Raw genomic sequence first — 26,179 nt, forward strand, 5'->3', positions numbered from 1 at the left:
TAAAAGAATTTGGCTCTGTTCCTTTATCTCATACAAGTGCACATCTGGAGAGAGGGGTCCTTTAATATCAGTGGCAGATAAATGATTCAGGGTGAAGATTTGAGATCTTTCATTTTCAGATTAAAAGTAACAGATCCTTCAGAATACATTTTTCCTTCCATCACTCCTGACAGATGCTTAAATTGCGCCCTTCTGGGATATGTGAGGAGCTCATTTTTAGACAAAGCACAGAATATAACATTTTTATATAGTTCTCAAACAGTCTTTTTTCTGAACTGATAACTTTGTGAACTCAAAGAAAATAAAGAATTCAAGACTTGTTTTGTGATCATATTTTCTTGGTATTTCCCCTTTGGAACTAAGAAACGGTTCTTATTGAAGATAAGCCAGAAGGACAATCTTTCCCCCTCCTTTTCTCCCAGCAAACTAATGCTGAGATAGCCTAAACATGCTCAAAGCTATAGCAATAAATCTTCCCATATTGGCTCTCATTATTCAGAAGGAAGGATGGAGTCAAGTAAGAGTATTGCCTCTTTCAGGATTCTTTTAGCATGTGGAAAAAACTATACACAATTAATTTGTACATTGCTGCGTAAACGCACCTTCTTACTCCGCTAGGCATAATGCACCTTCGGATCAACCTGCACTTGGCTAAAAGTCCTGTGAACTTTTGGCTGTAGCACACAGATCCTTTTGCAACTCCAAGCTTCACTCTCTCTTGCTGTGACCCCTTGATGGAGGAATCTGTATCCACAATGCATTATGTTAGCTGGTCTGTTATGAGTTCAGCTCTTTCTCCATAGGTCTTTTGGGAAGGTCCCCTGTATTTTCATACCAAATTTGCACATTTAAAAATCTTGATTTCCCTTGTCTTATGTCAGTCATACAAATGGTGTCATCACTGCAGAGGAATGACGCAGTCCTTGAATAGCTGCATAAGGCCCCTGCTGAAAGTAATGGTGGTATCTGGGCATGTGGAATGATGGGAATGTTGGGCCACTACCTTGCATTGAGCTGGCTATGGCAGAAGGTGTAAGAGGCATTCCCAGGCGGCTGTATGGAGGCAGAGATCCTTGGATTGGATGAGGGATGGGTGTAGCTATGGATGCAGAGCTGGTACCAAGGGCAGTCAAGGACTGTGGGTGCTGAAATCCAGGAAAACTGGTTGAAGAGGATACCCAGGAGCTGAGGGATAAGTTATCGGATGTTGTAAAAGCTGATCCTGAAAGAAAATAAAAGGCTGAAGCCTAAGGTAGCTAAAATAGCAAAAAGATATAAAAGGAAAGGGAATCTTTCACAGCAAAGTTGATATGGAAGACATTCCACAGATTGACTGTGCACTTCATTGTGCCAGGGAATGTCGTGAAGGCCAAAACTATAATTGGGTTAAAAAAAGAATTAGATAAGTTCATGGAGGATAGCAGGCATGCTGGAACAATTTTTATAGTGGGGATGCTGAGAGCCATTGAACCAAACTGTAAATCCTGCATATGATGGAGACCACTTCAAGCCAGAGGGTGCGGTAGCACCCCCAGCATCTCTAGTTCCGGCACTTATGGAGGATAGGTCCATCAATGGCTATAAGCCAAAATGGTCAGGGATGCAGCCCAAAGCTCTGGGTGTCCCTCAGACTCTGACTACCAGATGTTAAGACTGGACAACAGGGGATGGATCACTTGATAATTGCCCTGTTCTGTTCATTCACTCTGAAGCACCTGGAATTGGCTGCTGTCCGAAGACAGGATATTAGACTGGATGGACCACTGATCTAACTCAGTATGGCCATTCTTATGTTAAGAGGGGTTGTCATTGGAAATTAAATACTCTAAAAGAATTCCCTAACTTTTTAGGTTATTATTCCAGGATTGCTCCCTTTTATACCTACACCTTAGATGAAGTTTCATTTTAAGAAATTGGTTGAAGTTGTTTGGAGAGCAAAATCAGCATTGCTCATTTATTTTACATAGCACCTCAAGGAATACACCACTTTAAAATAGAATTTTATTTTGCAGTTTGTCAGTCTGTAGAAGGATATAAAAATGCCATCCACTGTTAATACTGCTGCCAAAAACTGAAACATCTGGCTAGCAGAGGTAAAGTCTCATTTCAGTGCAGCAATGTGTTAAGAAACACACTCCTGACATTTTATATCAGCTGGTCACCAGGGCTGGTTAAAATTTTCCAAAATTTGAGTTTGATAAAAATTTCATCAAAAATTGATTTTAAAAAGGATTTTTTCCTAGTGAAATTTTGTCAAAATTTGGGGAGAGGGGAGGGGGGGGTTGGGGTCAGGGAGGAAAATAAAACATTTGCAAAAAGATCCTATTTTTTTAATCAGTTTTCAGCAAGCTCTAGTGATCAGATAGTAACCATAAGTGGTAGGATCGACAGACTTGCCTGGCTACTGAAATCTCTCAAAATATATTGGAATATTGGATGCAGTTCTATTAAACATGTGCTCTAAGGAAGAATTTTCTAACCTAATAAGGGTTTATTATTTGTTAACTTCCAAAAATTGCTGTTTTCTGAAACCTCACACCCTATAGCATTTCTTTGCTATTCCTCTCCTTTGAGGATTTCAGAATTAGAAAAAAGTAAGACGGTTAAATTACATATGAAAAAAATGTTTTAATTAGCCCACTTGACAGCAATCTTTTTGGCATGCCTGTGGATAATTTGCTTTGATAACTACACTAAGGCCTGGTCCACACTAACCCCCCACTTCGGACTAAGGTACGCAAATTCAGCTACGTTAATAACGTAGCTGAATTCGAAGTACCTTAGTCCGAACTTACCGCAGGTCCAGACGCGGCAGGCAGGCTCCCCCGTCGATGCCACGTACTCCTCTCGCCGAGCTGGAGTACCGGCGTCGACGGCGAGCACTTCCGGGATCGATCCGGGATCAATTTATCGCGTCTAGACAAGACGCGATAAATCGATCCCAGAAGATCGATTGCCTGCCGCCGAACCAGGAAGTAAGTGTAGACGTACCCTAAGGCCATGTCTACACTACAGACACTATAGCAGCATAGCTACAAAGCCATAGATATGCCTCTATAACAATGTCATGTAGACGAGGACTACAACTACAGAAGAGGTTTTTCCACTTTTGAAAGTCAATCACTCTCAAAGTCTGATGCAAACTGTGCACTCGGTCACGGTTATTCATACACATCTGATTATGCAGCTCTAAAACCCAGAGAGGTGACAAACACTACAAAAATATTAATTTTTATTATTATTATTTCTTTGTTCATGTCCTTTTTGTGTTTGCTTTTCTGTCCAAATCCTGTCCTTTTGAAATCAATGGTGAGACTTACATTGGCTTTAATGAGGCCAGAATTTCACCCTAACTCAGCATTCTGGGAAATAAGTTCACTGACAAAAATGTTTGGCAATGCACAATCTTAAGCCAATATTGCAGAATATTCTTGGGGAAAGAATTTTAAGTTTACAATAGGTGGCATTTGCTTCAGAAATCTGACTGGAAGAGATATGCTTAGCCAGTCATGAAAGAGAATATGAAAACACATATATGACAAAGAAAAACAGTTTGAATGATATACTGACTATTCAGAACAAACAGCTCACAAGCAACATGTAGGCAAACAATTTTTTGCAGAAGAATTTCAAACAACAAATACATTTTGTGACACACTGCACCCCATACTCACCACTGTCATATAATTATGACATGTTTTGTACAAAGTATGCCTTTTGAGGTATCATTCTAAAAGTCTTGTTCTGTTAAACATTTAATACCCTGTTGGATGGTAAGTGCTATCATTGTATGTGGAGTTATGAAGTTTGGCTATGTATGTGCTACTGAAACATGTTGTGAGGTTGAGAATGCCCACAAGCAGCCTTTCAGGTACAACAGTAAAAAGGCCAAACAACGTTAATGGCTTATTGAGGAAATACACACAAACACAAGGTTTACCCCAGGAACTATGTACAACCGAAACCTCTCCGAGACAGCACTACACAATGGGAAGTATTTGACGCAGGTAACAGTAAAAAAGCTTCCCAGCAAGTTGGAAGAAGATATAAGGGGGGAGTGACATGACTGGACCTCACTCCACACAAAAGAATACCTGGAAACACCTGAGGAAAAAAGACGGAACAGGGGAGAAGTGCTGGTCCCAGGCTAAAGAGATTTCTAGCCTGTATATGGAAACTTGGTGGACTGCTTGTATCATCAGCCAGGGTGAGATATTGCTAATTCAAATCCGATCTATCTAGTATATTAGGCTCAGTTTGTGTTTTTGTTTATTTGCTAGGTAATCTGCTTTGATCTGTTTACTATTACTTCTAATCACTTAATCTATCTTTCTGTAGTTAATAAACTTGTTTTATGTTTTATCTTAACCAGTGAATTTTTGAGTGAAGTGTTTGGGAATCCTAGCTCTGTAAACAAAGGCTGTTGCATATCTTCCCCACATCGAGGAGGGGGAGTGAATTAATTAATAAGCTTGCATCATACAGATCCCTGTGCAGTGCAAGACGGTATAATTCTGGGTTTATACTCCAGTAGGGATGCAAGGCTGGGGAGCTGGGAGCCTCCTGTTTGTCCATGAGTGGCTTAGGTAAAGCATTCAGGTAACTCAGCTGGGTGTAGTGCCACTTGCTGTCATGCTGGGTGATAACAGGGCCTGGAGAGAGTGGCTGAGTCACCAGCAAAGCAGTGTGAGAGAGGCCAGCCCAGCTGAATTGTTAGGGGGCACAGCAGTTCCAACAGCTCCCAGACTGTTAGGGGTCACAACCACTCACACATTTGAAAAAATAAAATAAAATCAGTCTGATCACAGACAAATCCTCAAAAGCAGAAGAAAAGCAAAATTCATTGGATAAATTATTCATGATAAATGCTTCCCCTGCATAACTAGACAGGAAAAGCAGTCCAGTAAAAGTGAATTGCTCTAGAATGAAAGGTATGTCAAATCCATAACAGAGGTGGACTTGAACCAAATTCCGAACCAAATCCGAACATCCCTGAACATGGGAGAAGTTTGGATCTAGACCCAAACTGCAAAGACAGCTTCTCTCTACAATAGACCAAAACAAAATCTTGTATAAACCCTGAATCTGAATATCTCTGAGTTGTGTGGAAGTTTGTATCCAAATCTGGATTAGTATCTGAATTTTACACTTGGCTCTATCTCTACTAGTAACCCTGAGCTCTGTCATGTATGAGTTTGTGTACACATGCATATATGTATATGTGCACACATAGGTACACATACAGTATATTTTTAACTGTAGAGGGTTATGTTTTGTGTACCAATATGTATACCTCCTATTTGTTAATAGCTTTGGTAACCAGACTTCATGTTACCATGAACTTGACATTTTGTGTTCTGGAGACAGTGACAGCTTCTCTGGGATTCTCAGAAACTACTGGCCTTTGTGATCACATTTTCAGATTTGATTATTGTATTATATGGGATATACCTATCTCATAGAACTGAAAGGAACCTTGAAAGGTCATTGAGTCCAGTCCAGCCCCCTGCCTTTGCAGCAGGACCAAGTACTGTCCCAGACAGATTTATTTTTGCTCCAGATCCCCAAATGGCACCCTCAAGGATTGAATTCACAACCCTGGGTTTAGCAGGCCAATGCTTAAACCACTGAGCTATTCCTCTCCCCCCCAAGACTGCCTAAACAAAATGATCAAACCAATTTGGGGTGAGGAGAGGACCCTTGCAAACCATTGCCTGTTGCAAGAATTAAACCCAAAATAAACTTTTGGAGATCCTGAAAAAGTTTGCAGATGAAGCAGGTCATGAAGTCACCAGGCAGGGAATAACACATTAAGGACAGTAAGGGATACCCATAGCCCTACAGGTCTATTTTAACTAGCATAGTGACTGCAGATGTAACTTGTCCAGCAAGCATCCATTTGGAAGGCAACTCGGGGTAGCAATTGGTTTTGCAATTGGTAAAACAAGCAAAACTAAGTCATTTGGGAGTGAAATGACAGGAAGGACTGGGGCTTTAGTCAGCCAGGTTATTACAAGTTCAAGGCCAATTCTCCAGCCTGCATGTTCCTTGGCACTGCTCAGGCAATGCAGCATAGACATATTCTGGCTGGAGATGGCCAGCAGAGTTGTTCTTGGGTAAAGGAATGTTCCCTGGCATCAAGCTGGTGAGAGCAGCATAGCTCTCTCCTGCACCAACCACCTCCTAACTCACCACCAGTGAACAAAGCATGCCAAAGATGGGCTGGGGGCTAAACTCCACTGGTGTAGGATCAGTTTGGGGCCTTATCTCAGTGGCATAAGTTAAAGCAACTCTGCAGAGCTGGGCAGCACTGGTTGTGGCCCCCTTCTCCCCGGCACTGCGAAGAGTTGAGATGCAGTGGAGAATTTAGCCCGTAGTGTGTTCTCTTCAATGTACTTTCCTACCTCTGCTTTGTGTTGCCTGGCTCTCATCTCCCAGAACATCATCTTCTCCTCCATAGGTTCTGATGGGGGAGCGTGCATAGGAATGCTTTTGAATAAGGCTCTCCACACTCTCTCTATGGAAGAAAGCAATATTGTACATCAGTAGCATCCTAAGCATTACCTCCTCTGTTTAGTGTATAAACCCCGTAACCCATTCTATGCTGTAACTAAGCCAGATGTGTCTGACGCGTATGGATGACATCAGTTCAGACACTATAGCTGAATGAATAATTAAATTAGGGGGGGAAATGATGAACAGATTGTCTCCGCTCATGAAGTGCGCACCAACAGATCATATTTTTCTCAAAATCATTAAAACAAGATGTTTCATGCATTTCAGTTACTCTGTGGCTTGTGTTAAAAATCCCAAATGCAATCAATATTGTTTACTCATTGTTGGCCACATCTTACATTGTATTGTGTCTGGTCCTGGAATGAATGAGAGCAAATTTACCACCAAGTTTCTCGTGTATGTTTTCACAGACAGTCAATATAAAACCAGCCTCAGCAAGTATTTGAAGATGCAAGCTTACAATTCACATTCTGTGAACATTTGTGCTAGTAAAACTAGGTCTGGGTCAGGAGTGATGGTCACAATCCAATTCACAATGAACAAGTGTCTACTTCACAAATACTACCATCACAGCTGGCACTCCCCCATTCTTGCACAGATTATCAGCAAGATCAGGGCATAGGCATGGACACAGCTCACCCGCAAGGACAGTCCTCACAGTCAGGGTGTAGGCATTTTACAATACAGTACAGGAAATCTGCTGTGGGAAATCTCATGTGGTACATATTCTGTGGACTAGCAGAGGTCTGGTAGGCCTAGACCTCTCAGCCTGACACCTTGAACAAGCACTGAATTCACACAAATAGAAGAAAGTCATAGCTACATGATGAGTAAACCAATTTATGGAGAGGACCAAATTAATCCCTGGTATATTTCCATTTAAATCAGTGGCATTACACCAAAAATGAATCAAATACATTTCCAGTGTGACTTTATATTCCTGTTCTCATCCAGGAAATCCAGTCTATAAAGAATTGGGGCCTATCTTACAGCACTTTCCTCCTACCAAACCAGGTTTTGCTCTTGCTGAGCCAGCTCACTCCCTGGGGTAATTCTGCCTGAGCTCTCTCACAGAATCCAGGCAAGCACTTTCTAGCTGAGGTAGATGTTTTTAGTTTAAGGCTTCTTAACAAAAACAAATCCAAACTTCACAGACTCCTCCCTCAAAGCCTGTGCAGGCCAAGTAGTCCCTTCCCCAATTTTGCCCCTCACACCAGCAATGCAAAATTTCCTGGCTCTTATCTCAGAGCCTCAGAAATAAAGGACTTCACACAATCTCCTTTCTGTCCATTTTGATTTCTGGAGCAATTCCTCTCTGCAGTAGCTCCAATAGTAGTTCATTGGGAGCATAGCCCCTGACCAACCCCCCTCAACTTTCTGATGGGTGTTGCAGTCTCCCCTCTCTATTTCCTGTTGCCCTCTTTTATACGGATCAGCCATTAAGGTCCAGCTCTTTTCTCAGGTGCAGAGGGCAGGGCTAATTAGCTAGCCAGCCAACTGCAGGCCTCTGACCCCAGAGGCATGGTATCCCTTATACCTTCACAAAGGTAATACATCTGTTTAGCGCAGGTTTCTTTCAGCCTTACCATTTGATAATTTTGCTACATGTATTTTATTATGGCAATTCAGCTGTTGCAAAAATTCCAAGGAAAAACATTTTCCAAATAGCACAATAAATCACCGTGCCACATGTTTTCCTTTCCTACAAAAAGGCTATTATAGTCATTTTGTCCTTGGTCTATCGCTGGTATCATTACTTATGCTAGTCCCCTGGAAAAAAAATAAAAAGGGGATCTTATCTAAGTGATTTACTTGTGTCAGGATTGGAAGTGGACTGAAAGCAATGGCAGTTCCTACATAGAGGATGATATAATTGAATTATTGCCTTTTAAGTGATTGAAAACAGTGGGCATATCAGGCCTATCTCCAAGAAGATTTTACAAAGAAAAAGACAGACGGCATTGTTTATGTTATGTATTTAATGCCTCTTAGTCTTTTCTTTTTCAAACAGACTGGGAAATGTTACTTACCAAGAAATAAATAAATAAACATGGAGAATAGGAGACCAGCATAGAATAATGAATTGGGATTGCCTTGGCAAAGTGGGGTAGATGCCAGGCGGTAAGCACTTTCACATTTGAAGGCCAGATATACAGCAACTAACCTTAAAAGCTCTGAAAAAAATAAATCACTTTCAGGTGATATGTCTGTATTGACTTTATTAGTAGTAAATGTCTGCTTGTAATGATATACTCTGATGTACGGTATGTAATAATGTTGTGAAACGGCAGAAACAATGCAGGCTCCAGTTCTAGTTCAATGGGCCAAATTCATCTGTAACCTTATGAGGTTCAATGGAGGTACATTACAGATGAATTTGGCCCAATAAATTTACCTTTGAATTTCCCTATGGGAATTTAAAACTAAATCAAATACCCACAATTATTGCAGACTAAATTCTTTCCAGATGGGTCACTTTGCTAGACAGAGAACTGTATTATCTTATGTGGTTGTCTTTTTTCAAAGGGAAAAGAGGTCTGACTTTTAAGTGAACCCTGAATGTGAAAAGTTTGAAAGTGGGGCACAGTATGTTAGGATTTTTTTTTTAAATTATTATTACTATTATTTCGCAGATATTGTGCCACAAATCATCAGATTCATTGTGAAAAGAAAAGTATTTTAAAAACAGGAAAAAAATCAGAATGAGGAAACTGAGATTAGAAAAAGCAGCTCATGACACAAAAGTGTTAGTTCTGAGCTACAACCTTGGGCCAGGTCTACACAAAATTTTTTGCCTGTACTGTAATGTCGCTTAGGGCTGTGATTTTTTTTTTTTTATGCCTTTTTATACCAGCAAAAACCCTAATGTAGATACTGTTATACTAGCAAAAAAGTTCTTTTGCTGGTATTGTTTATTTCATTGGGGAAATGGAATGAGTTGTACGGACAAAAGAACTCTTTTGCTGGTGTAAGCTGCATCTGCACTAGGACGATTTGGGTTAGAGTTTTAACGGCAAACCCTTTCTAGTGCAGACAAGGCCCTGTTCTCTGCAGCTGAGGTTTAACATTCAAAATTTTACATAAACTAATCTAGTCTGACTGCATTGCTGGTTTATGGTTTTATTACAAAACAACTAATGATTTTTAATTTTAAAGGTCTAGATTTTGAGTCACACAACGTGTCTGTGTGGTGGAGTAAAAGAGTAAGCCCTCCAACCAAGTACCCCCTACACAGATTACCTGGAATTTTGGATTAGACAAAAGTGCACTATCTAGGATACCTATAGCATGACAATCTGTATATGGAGATTGGGGGTGGGGGAGAGAAATACTCAAAAAAAACCCCACCCCAAACATAGAAATGAACTTAATGGGAACAATACTCATTTATTTAAAACGTATAGTTTTATATTTATATGTGCAAAAGGTCTTAAGCAAATGAAAGGGATTAAAAACTAGGCTGTTCATGTCACAACATTGCTCAAAAGATATATGCAGATAATTTTATAAATCACTGAAAGAGAAATCAATATTTGCCATATTGTGATTCTGTTCAATAAAAATACTTAATAAATGAAAACTGTAGACTGAAAATCAGATTGTTTGTGTTTTTAGATGCATTCCTTGAAAATGTTCAGAGTTGATCTATAATCAGGTGACCATCTTGTGAAAAATGAAGTAATTTCAGTTTAGTCCAAGAAAAGCTTTTGGTCTTCAGTTTGCAGATAGTTATTGCCTAATGCTGAACTCAACTGATTTTTACTTTATGCAATTACTTAGATTTCTACAACGCCTTCTATTTACCAGTAAATTTAGGTAACTGAATATTGGGAGGTTTAGAGCTGTAAGAGAAGTGGAGGTGAAGATGCTATCTTACTGCCAATTTCTTTTGCATGCTCTCCCGACATTTTTTCACCCTTCAAGCTCCCCTTTTAAACTTAGTTCTATTGTAAATATGAATGAAGTACACACATTAGTACTATAAAATATTATGATCAAATTGTGCTAAGTATACAACCGTACAATAATAGTATGGAATGGGTTGGAGACTAGGAAGAGCTCATAGAAGATAGGAGCTGAAGCTGTCTGAACAGGGGAGTAACTGTGTAGCAGAAGGAAACTGATGGCAAGAAGGAAACCGAGTTGCTGCTGGCCAGCATGGAACAGGAGGACATGCTGATGACGGTGGTGGAGGAGGTAGGATGAACAGGATAAATGGTAATGTGAGAAGGAAATTACGAGGATCTCAAAGAACTGTAGAGTGACAGAAGCACGTGGTGAGACAAGACTGGTCAATCAATCTTCATTTATATTGAATAAAAAGTCCCTCTCTTCTCCACATCAGAAAGAAGCCATAGTGGTTTTGAACCATGAATCCAATAATGTGGACAGGTCGTAGCATTTCAATGATGCATGGGTGACTGCAGCACCCATTGCATGCTGCATATCAAGGATAGTAACACTATGGCTCATGGAGAATATTTTTTCTCTCAGAGGATCATCAGAGCTTCCACACCTTGGTTGCAACATTAAGCCACCAATTCTTGTGTTGTATTAACCTGTGGGTTGGATGGCTCAGTCTTATCTCTTATGGTAACTCATTCCAAAGCTGAGATCTCTTGACTGACAATGCTTTACCTCCAGTTTTCACAAGCACAATCTTAGGCCTTGTTAGCGGCACTGTCCTGGAACAGCAGAGCTGTCTCACAGGACCATGAATTGACAGACAGCCTCTGATGTAGCTGGGACCTGATCCACTAGCAGATTCAGACCAAAGCCTTAAATTGCCACTGCCAGTGACCTGGGAGCCAGTAAAAATTACAGAGCACTCTTAAGTGTTCTTTGCAACTGAGGAGCGGGGCAATATCTTGCATAAGCTGGAACATCTGTTTCCTTCCATCATCAAACCCAAGTGAATTATAGAAATTCACTCTGGAGATGATAAAGGCAAGGATCACTATGGCCAGATCCTCAATCAAGATGAAAGGGGCTATGCTTCCTTGTAGGCAAAAGAAGGCATTCCTTTGATGACTTTTCATCAAATCTCTCATTTGCTGTTTGTGGTGCTCTCACTACAGCTTACAGTATAGTGTGTTCTGATCACCTGGGCTTTGATTCTGCAATGCATTATGCATGGGCACATCCCATTCCCATGGAGTCACCATCAAGTCAATGGGGCCTATCTGTGCACAATACAGTATATGATCAGGACCATGGACATTAAGTCCACCCTATTCTTGCATATACTTGAAGTTGTGTCTTTTTCTGCAGTTGGTATCAGTGCTAGAGAGCGAGTGTACATGGGATGGGGACAAGATTTCTACCTTCTCCCTTTGGATGGAGCAGGCTTTAGACAACATTTTTTGTCTTAGCCCAAGGCAACAGACAAAGCTAATACATTACTGGACCACCCTGGCAGTGCTAGATGCAGGTTAACACCCATCTTAGACACATACAAAAATCAGGGATTCCTACATACTGCTCATCCAGCCATTCCACTATGGGCCTGGTCCGATGTCTATCGAAGTCAAAGTGCAGAGAGAAATTCCACTATGTCACCACCTTTTGCTTCAGGTGGTGGCAGAGAAGAGCCCTCTGCACCTGTAGTTCCTTGAGGAGATGCTGTCAGTCAGGAATACCTAAAATAGCTATAGACATTATGAGCCACGCTGACCAACCTGTCCATGTTTTCTCCATTTTACAGGCACTCCCTCACTGTCAATCTGGGCGATAAGCAAAACAATAAGGATCCCATCCTAATCCACTCCCCATGCCCCACTGTCTTTTGATGCTTTCCTTTTTTAAGAAAATACAATGTACAATAGATTAATAGGAGGAAAATAATAAAGCTGACAACTGTGTTTTGCTTGGCCATTCGGTGCAACACAAAGAAAAATACCGAACAGGATACAGAGTGTATGAATTATCAGTTTACAGCTTGAATAACTTCTTTAGCTCTGGATTTCAAAGGTTTCCCTTTTTTGTAGCTGCCGGTTAGTACATTTGGAAGAGAGCCCAGATAACAGAAGACATCAGAAGTGAGATGATGTGAAGACAGACAGAATAAATGAGCTCAGAAGGCAAAAAAAATAAACTTGCTGGAAGTCTCACTGTAGTAGAACTTTTTTTTTTTAAAGGAAAAGATGACTAATTTGTCCAAGACTCAAGTGGTGAAAAGGAGTCCTTTAAAAAAAAGTGTGTGTGTGGGGGGAGGAACAAGTGCCCTTTTACTGAAGGGGGAACAGAGTGAAAGTGAATAACAAATACTTATCTGAAACCCTGTTCAGGAATCGTCCAGCCACGATACTTACTGTATACACACAACACAGGACCAACAACATATATAGCACTTCAAACAAATTACGCTGATATCCTGATATTGCATGCTGGCTTTATGAACATAATCCAGCTCTTAGTTACACCCATGAAGCCAAATCCTCATCTGGTGTAAATTGACATAGTTCGGCAGAGCTAGGCCAGTCGACACAAGCTGAGGTTTTGGCCCATCAAATTAAACGGTGTTGAATGGGTTAAAGTGAAAATAGAATCTGGCCTAAGGTGTGTTAGGAAGCCAAAATTAGGCACAGAAAATCAAAACTAACATGCTAGGACTGGATAAATACAACACACAAAAAGCAAAGAGTCACAGCTTTTAAAAGAAGACAAATCAAAATAAAATATATGCTGGTATTTGGAAAAACCTGGGTTTGAAAAACAGTGGGGTACAGGCAGGTTTATCTCAGAAATGACACTTCCTGAGATGATGGCATCATCACAACGCACATACCAGCCATTAATTTTAACTCTGGAAGAGCTGTGAAAAGCCTTGTACTTTGCATAAGGTAAAGTAGCAAGATTTAGACTACTATATGGAAAAAATAGTAGAAAGTATGGAATTAAAGCATGAGGATATTAAATATCCCTTCCACCTCGTATACACCACCCCCACCACCACCCCCAAAAGAGGGAAAAGAGCGATATGCAGCAAATCAGAAAAGTAAAATGTTTCCTTTATATTCCTCTTTCCTGATTTGCCAAACTGCAAACTCATATGAAAGTTCACTAGAGGTATTTACATGATTTGTTTCTTAAACTAATGACATACGAAGTCACGCTCATTCATGGTATTACTCCACTGGGTCAGATTTAACCCCAGGGATGCAGACAGCTCTTTTTTTGAAGGACAGGGAAGTGGGATGAGAGCAGTGTCAGTCCTGGAGGTGACTGATGCTCCCTCTCATGCAGGATAAGAGAAATCCACATGGAGACTATCCTTGGCAGTGGAAATGACGTGCTTGATTCTATATTACTCTGCCCCTTGTGTAGTCATTCACACCAGGGCACAGTGAATGGAAAAGTGAGCAAGATGCTACCAAATCAGAATGTTAGTGTTTTGCACCACCTTTGCACTGGTGTAAATGACTACACATGGGGTAGGCAACAGCAAATCAGGCCCAACAGGAGACTAATCTGGGTTCCAGGTGTTTACAATATTGAGAAGTGGACAGATTCCAAGGTTTCAGCTGGGCTATTGACCATGCTGGGCTGGAAAGAAGGAAAGCTTGGCTCCTGGCCACCAGGAGGCAGGGTTGGGTAGGAAAGCTTGGAAGAAACTAGACTGGGGGCTCCCCTATGCCCAGCACCCTTGTTCAGCCCCCAACCTGTGCTTCTGATAGGACCTGTCTCTTCCCAATGCTGGTTCCTGACAACTCCTCCAGAGGAGGAACAAGCAGGGGAGGTGGGTCTTTGATCCATATTGGAGAAGAATTAGCACAGAGTTGTAAATTGCTTTGGAAATGGGGGTGGGGCCAGCACAGGTGCCGATCTTCCAAAGTGCCGGGGGTGCTGCTCTGCCCCAGGCCCTACTCCCACTCCACCCCTTCCCCCAAGGCCCCACCCCCACCCGCCTCTTCCCGCCCCTGCAGCACCCCCACCCCGCCTCTTCCTGCCCAGTTCCGCCCCCTCCTCCGAGCGCGCCGCGTCCTTGCTCCTCCCACCTTCCCCCTGAGCCTCCTGCATGCCGCAAAACAGCTGATCGCAGCGGACGGGAGGCGTGGGGAGGGAGGGGGAGGGGCTGATCTGCGGGGCCTGCGGGTTGGTGGGAGGCACTGGGGGGGAGCTAATAAGGGGGCTGCCAGTGGGTGCTCAGCACCCACCATTTTTCCCCCATGGGTCCTCCAGCCCCAGAGCACCCACAGAGTTGGTACCTATGGGGGCCAGTGGCACTATCAAGCAGCATATGCCTCTGCCAGTTTAGAGGGCATGCATGCTTTCTGGCCTCTGGAGGGGGCTAAAAGAGGACAGAAAGCGGTCTCTTTTGATAGATGTTAGGTAAGAGGAAGGGGTCCTGCATTGGGTTGAAGCGCAAGAGAGGTCCCGATCCCAGTCAAGTTTACCACTGATATCACCTAACTAAGCACAAGGTTTGACTGCAATGTAGATGGGGCTATGCCCATATTTGAGTGTTCAAGCACATTTCACATTCGGTTTATGCCTTTATTCTGTATTTTAGGCATGAACCGCCTGATGTAGGAAAATGTTGACCCTGATTACCAAGAAAACCAATATGAAATTCTGAGTTGGGGCTTCCCCACACATCTACTTTCCTCTCTCTCTCTCTCTCTGATGCTAAGTATTCTTTTGGTGTTCAGGCCACACTTCTGCATTAAGAGTGTTTATTGGAGGTATGCAAGTGAGGACAGCCCCTCAGTTATCATTAATACAGTCAACAGTCCATTCCTGAGCTTTCCTCACATGCACTAAAACAAAAAAATGTTCAGAATAAGAGTATGATCCATCGATCGCACTCTGAACATTAGTTTATGGTTCAGTGGTTCTGTTGACTCCCATACTTTAAACTGATTGAATTTCTTGCTGGCTGGTGTGCATGATATTATTCCCAAGGCTAATTCTTCACCACAAGCCCAAAGGAAGCCTTCACACGCATAGCAAAAAGTGAACCTACTGACCTTGCGATTTGACAGTTCTTATAGACTTTGGGCTCTTGTTCAGCAGAAGTATAAAGAGGTTCACTTCATACATGTTGCCAGTGATGTTTGCTTATTCTCAAGCTATTTTATAGCCTCCTTAACAATAGTTATTTTAAAAAAAAAATCAGCATTCACCAGAGGTGAAAGTAAGCTGGTCCGGTCCGGCATACCAGTAAGAAAGCCAGTACACAGCCAACCGTACCGGGAGGGCCACTGATGGGGGGGAGCAAAAGGGGCAGATGCCCTAGGGCCCGGCGATTTAAAAGGGCCTGGAGCTCCCAGCAGCAGCCAAAGCCCCTGGCCCTTTAAATCGCCGCCAGAGCCCCAGGGCTCCCGCACGCCGACGCCGCTACCGCTACTGCGCCAGAGGCCAGAGCCCTGGAACCTTTAAATCGCCGCCAGAGCCCCGGGGCTCCTGGCTGCCACTGCTACCCCGGGGCTCCAGTGGCGATTTAAAGGGCACGGGGCTCCGACAGTGATTTAAAGGGCCTGAGGCTCCCAGCCACTGCTACTGCTACCGTGCCAGCGGACAGAGCCAGGGCCCTTTAAATTGCCGCCAGAGCCCCAGGCAGCACGAGCTAGGCCAGGGTTTCTCAACCAGGGGTTGCCGCTTGTGTAGGGAAACCCCCTGGCAGGCCGAGCCGGTTTGTTTACCTGCCCCATCCGCAGGTCCGGCCGATCGTGGCTCCCACTGGCCACGGATCGCTGCTCCGGGCTAATGGGAGCTGCTGGAAGTGGCGGCCAGTAAGTCCCTCGGCCCGCACCGCTTCCAGCAGCTCCCATTGGCCCGGAGCAACAATCCGCGGCCAGTGGGAGCAGCGATCGGCCGGACCTGCGGACGGGGCAGGTAAACAAACTGGCCCGGCCCCCCAGGGGCTTTCCCTACACAAGCGGCGACCCCTGGTTGAGAAACCGTGAGCTAGGCAGTACTGAAGGGCTGTCTGGGGGAGTCTGGCCCCAGCCCCGCCTCTTCCCCCCGAGGCCCTGCCCCTTCTGGGCACCCAGAGCCTCCCCCCACACACCTTGCCCAGGACCCTTGCCACCCTGCGTACAGGTAAGTCCGTTAAGTTACTTTCACCCCTGGCATGCAGCAACAGTGACCACACCACAGTGTCTGTTATATTATGTGTGACACCATGTACGTCATATGCCACAGTGTGATAATTGTTGTTAAATTTAACTTTTTAAAGGCACCTGCTGTAGGAATCAACCTACAACAGAGCAAATGTATAGAAGACAAATAAATAAATAAAAAGGGCCAGTATCAGTGGGTGAGTCAGTGACTTTTCTAAGACACAGTGCCTCTGGATAAATTCTGCCCAGAGTAAGCATAGATAGATTACCACAAAAAGTAATTTGTAGAAAGAGAATAGAGTCTCTTTTTTCACTTCTAATGATTACAAAGGAATCTCACATCCTAATGTAAATTTGAAATATACCCCAGCCACCTAACATTTTTAATAGATAAAAGTTATGAATGGAAAGCTATCTGGAGAAGAAGACTATGCTCAGGTATTTGAATAGAAATGAGAGCAAGTATACTAACTCCAATAGTTAGAGGTGCCCAAAGTCTATTTCATTTTGCACACTCCATTGTCCTTATTTATATTGTTGTAACTTCAATATGTACAATGCAAACAGATTCAATCCTAAAGGCATTTTCAGTTTGGATTTCCTACATAGTGATCGTAAATCTGGAACAGGAAACTTCAAATCGTTAAAGTCACGTATTTATAAAATCATATTCAATTAGGTTAGAAAAGTGCAATTTCTGTCATCATGTCATAAAAAGATGTGTTTTTCTCTCAGATCTACTATAAAGAAAAGCCCTCTATATTGTTACAGATAGGGGCTGTTTTCAATCAGTAACAAGGAGCAATCCAATTACAAGATGGTTTAGTGCAGTAACTGACTCCAGACTAATTTAATTTCTTTAGGTCTCTAAAGATCAATTGATCTGATTTGTTTCCCTCCCCACAGGCTGTTTAGGAAAAAGCAGACTTAAATACCTGGAAATGAAATCCAAAGCTTTGTCCACTTTCACACTACTTAGGTCATCCTGAAAACTTGCAGCTGATGATGAATGAGTGCTCTCTTGGCCCTTACATCATGGGATGCTTCACAGATTGGAGATCATTAAGATCACTGTGCAACATTTCAAATTATTCATGCATGCATATCTGCTTTGGGAAGCCCATGCATTGAACAGAAAATCTCCTTGCAACATCTAGTCAAATTTTCAACTAGAAAGAGATGTGTGAATGTGTATTTGCCTTGCATATTCTTCTCCAGGACATAGATATAGAATAACAATATTGTTTATTTCAAGTGGTGGTCGTGTTGAAGCTATTTATTATTATAGCCAAACAAAACTCAAATTGCATCATTCAATCTATTACCTAAAATATTGTAATGCATGACTTTTAATGGGTGTCAAATATGAAAAATTTTATACTGCCTTATTATCCATTGCATGGGATCACTAGATCTTATTTTTCCTATTTCTTTTTCTTTCTGTCTGTCTTATTTAGCTGTCACCTTTGGTCTGGGGTAGACAATAGGCAGGCCAAATCCGGACCGCCAGGCGCTTTTGAACAGACCCCAAAATCTTTTTATTTACTTAGTATTTTTTTATTATTATTTTCCCTGGAGTCTGGACATTGACTATACCTTGACCAAGAAAGTTGGAGCTTGACAAAAAATAGACTACCCATGCCTTGGGTGGTGCTATCATTGGCTATTATAAAAACATACTATACTATGATTGCAGATGTGCAGCTTACAGAAGTAACATTTATAGACATTACATTTCCTATTTTAACATGCTTGTGTATTTTAATGTCTATGAACAGAAAAAACCTTTTACAGTTCTGATCCATTAGAATAAGGATAGGGAATAAATAAAAATCCTCAACAAGCCTCTTATCAACACTCGTGTGTCACACTTTTACTACCTTGCTACTTGAAGTGTTGTGCAACAGTGTAATTTTTAAAATGCAGTAGGCCACTAATAAGAGGGAATCTTTCCCATTTAATTGAAAATAGATGTGAGCCAGCCATGGACTAAAGGAAAATCAGGAAGCTGCTGTGGCTTCATGGTTTTCACATTCCATTTCTTGTATTCAAGGTATTACACTTGGATACCTTATCTTTGATGGCAGCATTCATGCCTGACCAGGATAGGCTGTCTTAGGCTAGGTCTACACTACAGCGGTGTTCCGACCTAAGATACGCAACTTCAGCTACGTGAATACCGTAGCTGAAGTTGCGTATTTTAGGTCGGCTTACCTGGTGGTGAGGACGGGGGAAAGCCGACCGCTGCCGCGCTGCCGCCGACTCCGCTGCCGCCTCTTGTCGAGGTGGATTTCCGGAGTCGACGGCAGAGCGATCAGGGATCGATTTTACCGCGTCCTCATGAGACGCGGTAAGTCGATCCCCGATAAACCGATTGCTACCCGCCGGATCGGCGGGTAGTGAAGACGTAGCCTCAGGCTCTGTTCTCACACTTCTCAATAATCAAAATGGCACTGTGGATTATGCTTCACTTCTCTGACTTCATGCCATGTGCTGTTATTTTAGGATGTCCTTTGTAAAAACTCCCTTCACAGCCAGCAGTTTCATCTCTATAGTCCCAATCACTTTATATGCTTGGAGGTGCCTAAGCATTTTCTATTGGCAGCCTATTCAGAATTACTCTCTCGTGCGCTTGTTGGGTCCTTTTGTGTTCCCTATTTGAGAAGACTGCATTTAGTGTTGGAAAGGGATCATGTGGTAGTCCTCTTCTCTTCCTACTTTCACTTTTCAAACAAATCCGGTCACTGCAATTTGTTTACCCTAGTGTGCTGTTTTTATGACATGGTATGCTTTTTTAATTAGATGCACTTCAGTTTTTTCACTGCTCACTAAGACTTTCATTTGGGAAGCAGTTTTCACTAGCCCTGCAAATATTTCCTGTGTTATGCAAACACCATTTATCACAATAACTGTTCTTTGCTTTAATTATCCATTATACCACTCGTAATTCAGCCTCTAATTCATCCGTCTAACTGTTTAAAGTCACATGACTTACGTTACATACCTATGTAATAAAACTAATAGTCAATGGTCTTGCCTGACAGCCAGATTCTTACACAAAAAATGTGCCTTTCCCCAAGTAATATTCTTGCTGGGATCAAAGCACTCCTGATATTTTGTAATGATTTCATATAGCAGTTTGCAATCCCCTTCCTGGTCACACAGGGATGAACTATAGATCAATGTTTCTCTACCTTTTTATACCAGGGACCAGCTTGCTGCCTTCCTAAACTGTGTCAGGGAGATCTTAGGGACCGACGCCGGTCCATGGACCGGTCATTGAGAAACACTGCTGTAGATCATCAGTGCTTCTGGGACAGCCACACATGGGAGTGTAGACACTAGAGGATTTTATTCTCTCAGTCTTTTTCCAGTATCACTTGCTTCTAGGAAATTTTGAAAGTGCTGTAACCACCTCCTTCCGTTCTCGGTAAGATCCTCTTCCAGACTGAAGGAGTCTGGTGGCTTAATTTGATCCATTTCTGCCAAAATTTTAGTTTACATATGGCTTTATCTAACAAAGGCATGACCTAAAGGAGCACTGATAAGAAACTGATCTTTATTTCCTAGTCCTTCGTACCCAACATGGGTCTGGGTTAATGCCCTCGTCACATGACAGGGCTAAGTATCCACTGACTACAGAGGCAACTCATAGACACAAACGTCATAGCAGTCTCCAGACGCATTCTCCCCCCGAATGAAGCTTGCAGTACAATCTCAATTAAACAAAAGTGGTATCTCTGCCATCAAAGGAGGGTTATGGATTTGTATTGACAGCAGCACTTGCTGACTTCCGTATCTGGGACTTCTAAAACAGGCCACATGAAAGGTACACAAAGTGCTAGGAGCCAAAGGGGCAGAAATGTTAATGCAGTTTTAACAGTATATTTTGGGAAGCACTCATTTTCTTTTTCCTTATGGGGAACAATGGATAATACAAGGGCTTTTCTTTTTTCTTTTTTTAACAGTACCATAGATCACATTTCCCGGAGGCCCAGCTCATCACCTTCAATAGGACTGAATGGCATGATAAGAAGGACACTTTGCATTCTGCAGCTTAAGAAAAATGGAAGCCATAAAAGTGACCCCTTCAAGAAGCAGCATCAGAGAGAGGAATAGATCAGGCTCAACTGGAGCAGCTGTCAAGGCTCAAAACAGCTCTGTCTTCATAAGGTTTATAAGTATTTTTAAAGGAGGTGGAGGAGACTTACTATATGCAACAAGATAACATTAAAATGCACAGCTTCTCAGGAGTTGAAAGGATGCTTTTTCCTACAAACTCTCTCTTCCCTTTATCTTATCTGCATGGAAAGTAAACAGAAAGTCCCCATTACCTCTCGATATCAGTGAGTCTGGAAGAGTCCCGAAATCCTTTAGCAAAAGGGTTGCTGTCAATTTTCAGCTTGGTTATCTGGAAACACAGAAAAGAGCAACACAACAGGACTGTGACACGAAGGTATTGCAGTGTACAAAGTGTTAACCAATCCATCTTCATGACCTCACAACTATGTGTATCCACATTCCCATTTCTTTTATGACTACTCTCTGGGCTGGATCGAGCAAATATGGGGGCTTCTGTGAAGCCACTGAATTGGCACCACCAGCGTCAAAGCTCAAGATTCACAGTTTGATTCTCCTCTCATACCAGGATAAAAAAGGAGTCGCTCCACTGAAGTCAATGGAATTACACTAGTATAAAACTGATGGAAGTGAGGATAAATCAGGCTTCCTTCATCTGTCCTAAAGTCCTGTGTCATGATAGCTGACAAGGCAGGGCCAGGTCATGGGTCCAAAAGGGTTGTGTGTGTTAATGGAGGGAGTTAGGGGAATAGTAGATTTAAACAGGAGCAGGGGGAGCCTGTGAGGTGTCCCATATGTGGCTATGGTAAAGAGGGAAATATTTTGATTCTAAAGGAGTCTCAAGCTATTGTCGCCAAAACAATCTCCATCAGGACAAAGCAGGTCATACATGAGCAGTAAACACCATAATGGCATTGGAACCTACTTTGGTGGGGCGGGGCCCACAGCCTTTTAAAGCATTGTCTCAAGCAGCCCCGACAATTTTGACTTTAATACAACTGGTCCAAGTCAACCCTAATAAACCACACACAGAGACACTGGCACTGTTTTGTACAGAGAAGGGGGAAAACGTCACAGTTAAAATCAGATTTGGAAAGGTTGAGTTAAAAGAGTGACCCTACTAAAACAATTACTGTCTTAAGAGATCAGACGTCTTACAACCAAAAACTTTCTCCCCTTCTTCAAATTCAGCTACTGGCTTAAACAGTGACAGCCTCTCATTTTCAAAAGGAATGTGCAAGAAAGCTTCCTTTGAGAACCCCAACCTTCCTGGCTTAATCCTCAGAGCTGCTGAATGTCTTCCACACCTCTCAGGATCGGACCCTGTATATATATAGAGAGAACATAAACACCCCTAGGGGCCTTATAGGCATTATTAGAGAAGACAGAGAAACCAGAAAATGCAAAGAACAGAACATAATAGGCAGGGGCTTTGTTCCAGAAGCAACTGTGGGGAAAAAAGGTAGAATTTGTGTTTGTTGCCATTTAATGTGATTAAAACTTGTCTAGGAGCTCTTTAAATATGTATTGCTCTTATAGCACAATGATGTTATGCAGGCAGATGCAGATGCCATTTTCTGCCAACAATGCTACATGAAAATCCATGTATATTTATATAGTCATGTAAAATATGGGTGTAAGAGTGTCATAAGGGGTAGGAAAAGAATAAGGAGAGATGCTCTTTTGGCCAAGGTATCCCCAGCTCTTCAAGACTTTAAAGGAAAAACTGCAGTCATCCTGAGAAACCAATAAAGTTGCTTTGGCTTACACCAGGGATGGATTTGCCTTCAAGTATAACTATTTGAGTTATACTGTCCAGTAAATTTTGTCCCCCGCTGTCGTACTGCCTGCTGAGTCATTGTAAAGAATTCTTTGTGCATCCATCTACCCAAAATTGTCATCAACGGTTTCAATTGGTTTTATGATAAAACTGATCAAATCTGTATTTTTGCTTTCAATAGGCAGATTCAGTGCTTAAAATTTGGAAGGATGCAACAAAATTCAGATTTGCCAAATATACTTTGCCCTGGTGGAATTAAAAGCTACTGGAAGTAAGGATTTGAAGCCTGATCCTAGGAAATGTTGAGCATCTCTCACAAAGCTGTGAGTGCCATCAGCTCGAGTTGAAGCCAATGAGAGTCCAGGGCACACAGAATTTCCTATGTAAACAGAGATTAGCACCACTGAAGAATCATCACCAATTTCATCCTGGCCTCCATCGTAAAAGGCCTGTGGTATATTGGTCACCGCTTTGCTTATAAAAATGGGCCTTGAAAGTTCAGAAATTAAAACAAGCAATTCCAACTCCCTGAATGGTCACATGGTTTCACAGAGCAAGGATATTTTAGTGCTGGGTGACTCATCTGAAACCAGAGAGGATTACAGTCAAATCTGACTCTCCATTCTGAGAGACCGCTCTTCTGGGCAGGAAGTCAGAAGAGTGGGAGGGAAGGCTTATGAAAACTAGGGGAAGCAAAGGAGGACTGATTTTTTTTTTCAGGTTGCTATCTACATTATACAAATTCAAGGTTTGGTCTAGTGGTCTGACTACAACAAGTCTGGGAACTAGGAACTACAAATATATAGGCAGCCTAGTCTAGTAGATAGTGCACCGGACTGCAGTCAGGAGACCTGGGGTGAAATCCTGGCTCCATTGATGGCAATGGCAAAACTCCCATTGACGTCAGTGTGGTCTGGATTTCACCTTCTGTCACTGACTTGCTGTGTGACCTAAAGCAAGTCACTTCACCTCTCTGTGCTGTTGTTTCCTCTCTTACTCCTTGTCTTGTCTATTTAGAGTTCAAGCTTTTGGGGGCAGGGACTGACTATGCGTGTTTATGAGGACAAAGAGTTACAGTGTGTTAGTATGGGTTATTCAAGCACAATGGGGCCCCAATCTCAGTTGGGGCCATTAGGCATTCCCATAATGCAAATAAATGATAATAACTAGCGTTGATTAGGAATGTTCGATTAAACTTTTTTTTTTTCCTTTGGAAAATGCTGATTTTTCAAAACAAAACAGTGCATAGAAAAGGGTTGATCTCAACAAATTTCCCAATTCAAAACAGGTTTGCAATAAAGTTCAAATTTGTCAAAATTCCCCATTTTGACTTTTTGGAGGTTATATTTTTTTTAAAGGTCAAAATCAAAACAAAATGTTTTAATTAACCCAAGCCAGGCTCATGAAAAATTTTTAGATTTAGATTTTTTATCCCAATTTGAGACAGGACCCTTCCCCAAACACTACTTCTGACACTGACACATGGTTTAGGTTTGGGCAAATCAAGTCAACCAGAGGAACATCTTCCTCAGGATCACGGTGGATTCTCCATCACTGACAATTTGTAAATCAAGATTGGATGTTTTTCTAAAAGATCTGCTCAAGGAAGTATATGGGGGAAGTTCTATGGCCTGTGTTCTACAGAAGGGCAGATTGATAATCACAGTGGTCCCTTCTGGCTTTGGAATCTATGAATCCAGGAATCTTGAGGGAAACCTACTTAAACCTATTTTTGTGGCAATCAAATTGTCATTTCTCTAGTACTAATGACTTGGTATGACATCCCCCGAGTGAAACTTGTCCTATCTACCCATTCCGCATGAGACTCACAACCATTTCTGGTCTCATATAAAAATAACATTTATCCTCAGAGACTGTCTCACAAACAATCAGAAGAACATCTGCTAGAAAGCATTTAAAAATGAAATTTGACCTACAATTCAACTCTGTAGTAGTGGTTTGACTGTTAAACAAACGTATGCCCTTTAAATCTTAAAATATGAGATAGTTTGTTGAAAGTGTAATGTATTTAGCTTTTATCTAATAACCTGCAGAAATGTAATCAACCCCCCCCTAAAACAGCAAGGAAAGAAATGGCAGAAATGAAAAAATGTTCCATTTTCATTAGTCATAAATAGAATGACAGCATCAATCTCTAGGGGTTCCAGAGATGTTCCATTGAGAAATTTTGCAGTATTCATTGTATGTACTTAGGGAAGTTTTGTTTAGAAATGGCCATAATCTAAATGTCAATGATAAGCACCAATCTATTGTACAGAAGTAAATTCCAGTTTTAAAGTGGATTTTTAAAATTTGGCTGATTTCTATAGAAAGTCAACTGAACGCCCTTTTCTAAACAAATTTCTTACTGGTGAATTATCAAGATTCTGCATGACTAATTTTCTTTTGCATTCAGTTATAAACCTGAGTTCATTGGATCATTGGAAGTTGGAACAGCCCCAAGGTGAACTGAAATGGTTAATTTGAAAAGTGCTAAAGAATAATGGGCCACAGCTTTATACACATAGAAATAAAGATAACTAAAAGGTTTGTTTCTATAACCTTTACTCATGAATAATTCTTATTGTTCTATGAGTAGCTGTTGTTCTATGAATCCATTGATGTTATTAGCAGGGGTGCTGGAACAGTTTGTACAGTGGAGGTGCTGAGAGCCATTGAACCAAACTGTAAACCCTGGATATAATGGAAACCACTTCAAGCCAGGGGGTGCGGCAGCACCTCCCACACCCGGAGTTCCAGTACCTATGGTTATTAGAACTACACATGTATATACGGCTTACTCTTGAATGGAAAGCGAGCAGGATCAGGCCCAAAGAGAGGGAAAAAAGTCCTTGAGAGCTCTCTTACGTCAGAGAGTCGTCTATGCTAAATTAAAAGGAGGAATTTATTAGCGCAGAGAACTTTAGACAAGTTAATGAGAGTTCTAAAAATGATCTAGCATCACACTCACCAACTGATTCTGGTAGGCAGTGACTGCTGTAAAAACTGTCTCTGGAAAGATAAACGTCCTGAACTCTTCAGATTTCAGATTTAGCAAGGAGGCGGTGTGGTCTTTCTTCTTAATGATGTGCACCCTGGGCTGGTACTTGTGCATGGAGTTCAAAATGATCTGAAGCAAAGAGTTACAAAAGGTTGTCCTGAGTTTAAGATTAAGACAAATTGAACAGAACATGACTGTAAAAAGCCAGTGCACATTAAAGTTACAGGGCTACACCATGGCAGCGGAAATGTAGATATGTAGGGGCTGATTGGCAGAGGTGCTGAGCACTCCCACTTCTTTTGACTTCAATGGGTGCTCACTTCTGATAACCAGGCCATTAGAGCGTAAATTTCAGAAAACGGCCTCCTTTTATGCGTGCGCAAAACTCCTGAGCACACTCTCTCCAAGAAGTAACTCTCATTCATTCAGGAGCTAGGTTTGACACGTGCACATTCTATCACTTATGTGCAAGGGTGTTTGAAGTTATTAACTGCCTATGCAGGTTTGAGTGCTTCAAAAGTGTGCGCACAGGACTGGGCAACTGCAAAGTTGTGCGTACACAAAATGATGCCAGCCTGTGGCCCCTTTGGGAAAATAAATCAGGTCCTTATGGTGCAAACCTGGCTTTTACAGCAGCTTATCCTATATACTCAAATCTGACCGCTAAACTAACAGAAATGAAAAAGCAGAGGAGGACCAGGAGTAATACATCAAAAGCAATATTTGTTGCAAATTTTG

The 26,179-nt window shown here is 41.9% G+C and overlaps 1 protein-coding gene across 1 annotated transcript in view; it reads right to left on the reverse strand.

Moving 5' to 3' along the window:
- Positions 1–618: 618 nt before the first annotated feature.
- LOC112111149 (T-box transcription factor TBX20) overlaps positions 619–26,179 on the reverse strand; it is a 45,299-nt gene continuing 19,738 nt past the window's right edge. The window contains exons 5-8 of the mRNA XM_026663485.1: positions 25,412–25,570; positions 20,915–20,991; positions 6,405–6,517; positions 619–1,222 (exon numbers count right to left, since the gene is read on the reverse strand). Of these exons, the coding sequence (XP_026519270.1) occupies positions 882–1,222; positions 6,405–6,517; positions 20,915–20,991; positions 25,412–25,570 (690 nt within the window). The 3' untranslated portion in view covers positions 619–881. The remainder of the gene's footprint in view (positions 1,223–6,404; positions 6,518–20,914; positions 20,992–25,411; positions 25,571–26,179) is intronic.

The sequence above is a fragment of the Terrapene carolina genome, unplaced genomic scaffold (assembly GCF_002925995.2).
Source record: "Terrapene carolina triunguis isolate 2854851 unplaced genomic scaffold, T_m_triunguis-2.0 Scaffold33715, whole genome shotgun sequence".
Taxonomy (NCBI): domain Eukaryota; kingdom Metazoa; phylum Chordata; order Testudines; family Emydidae; genus Terrapene; species Terrapene triunguis.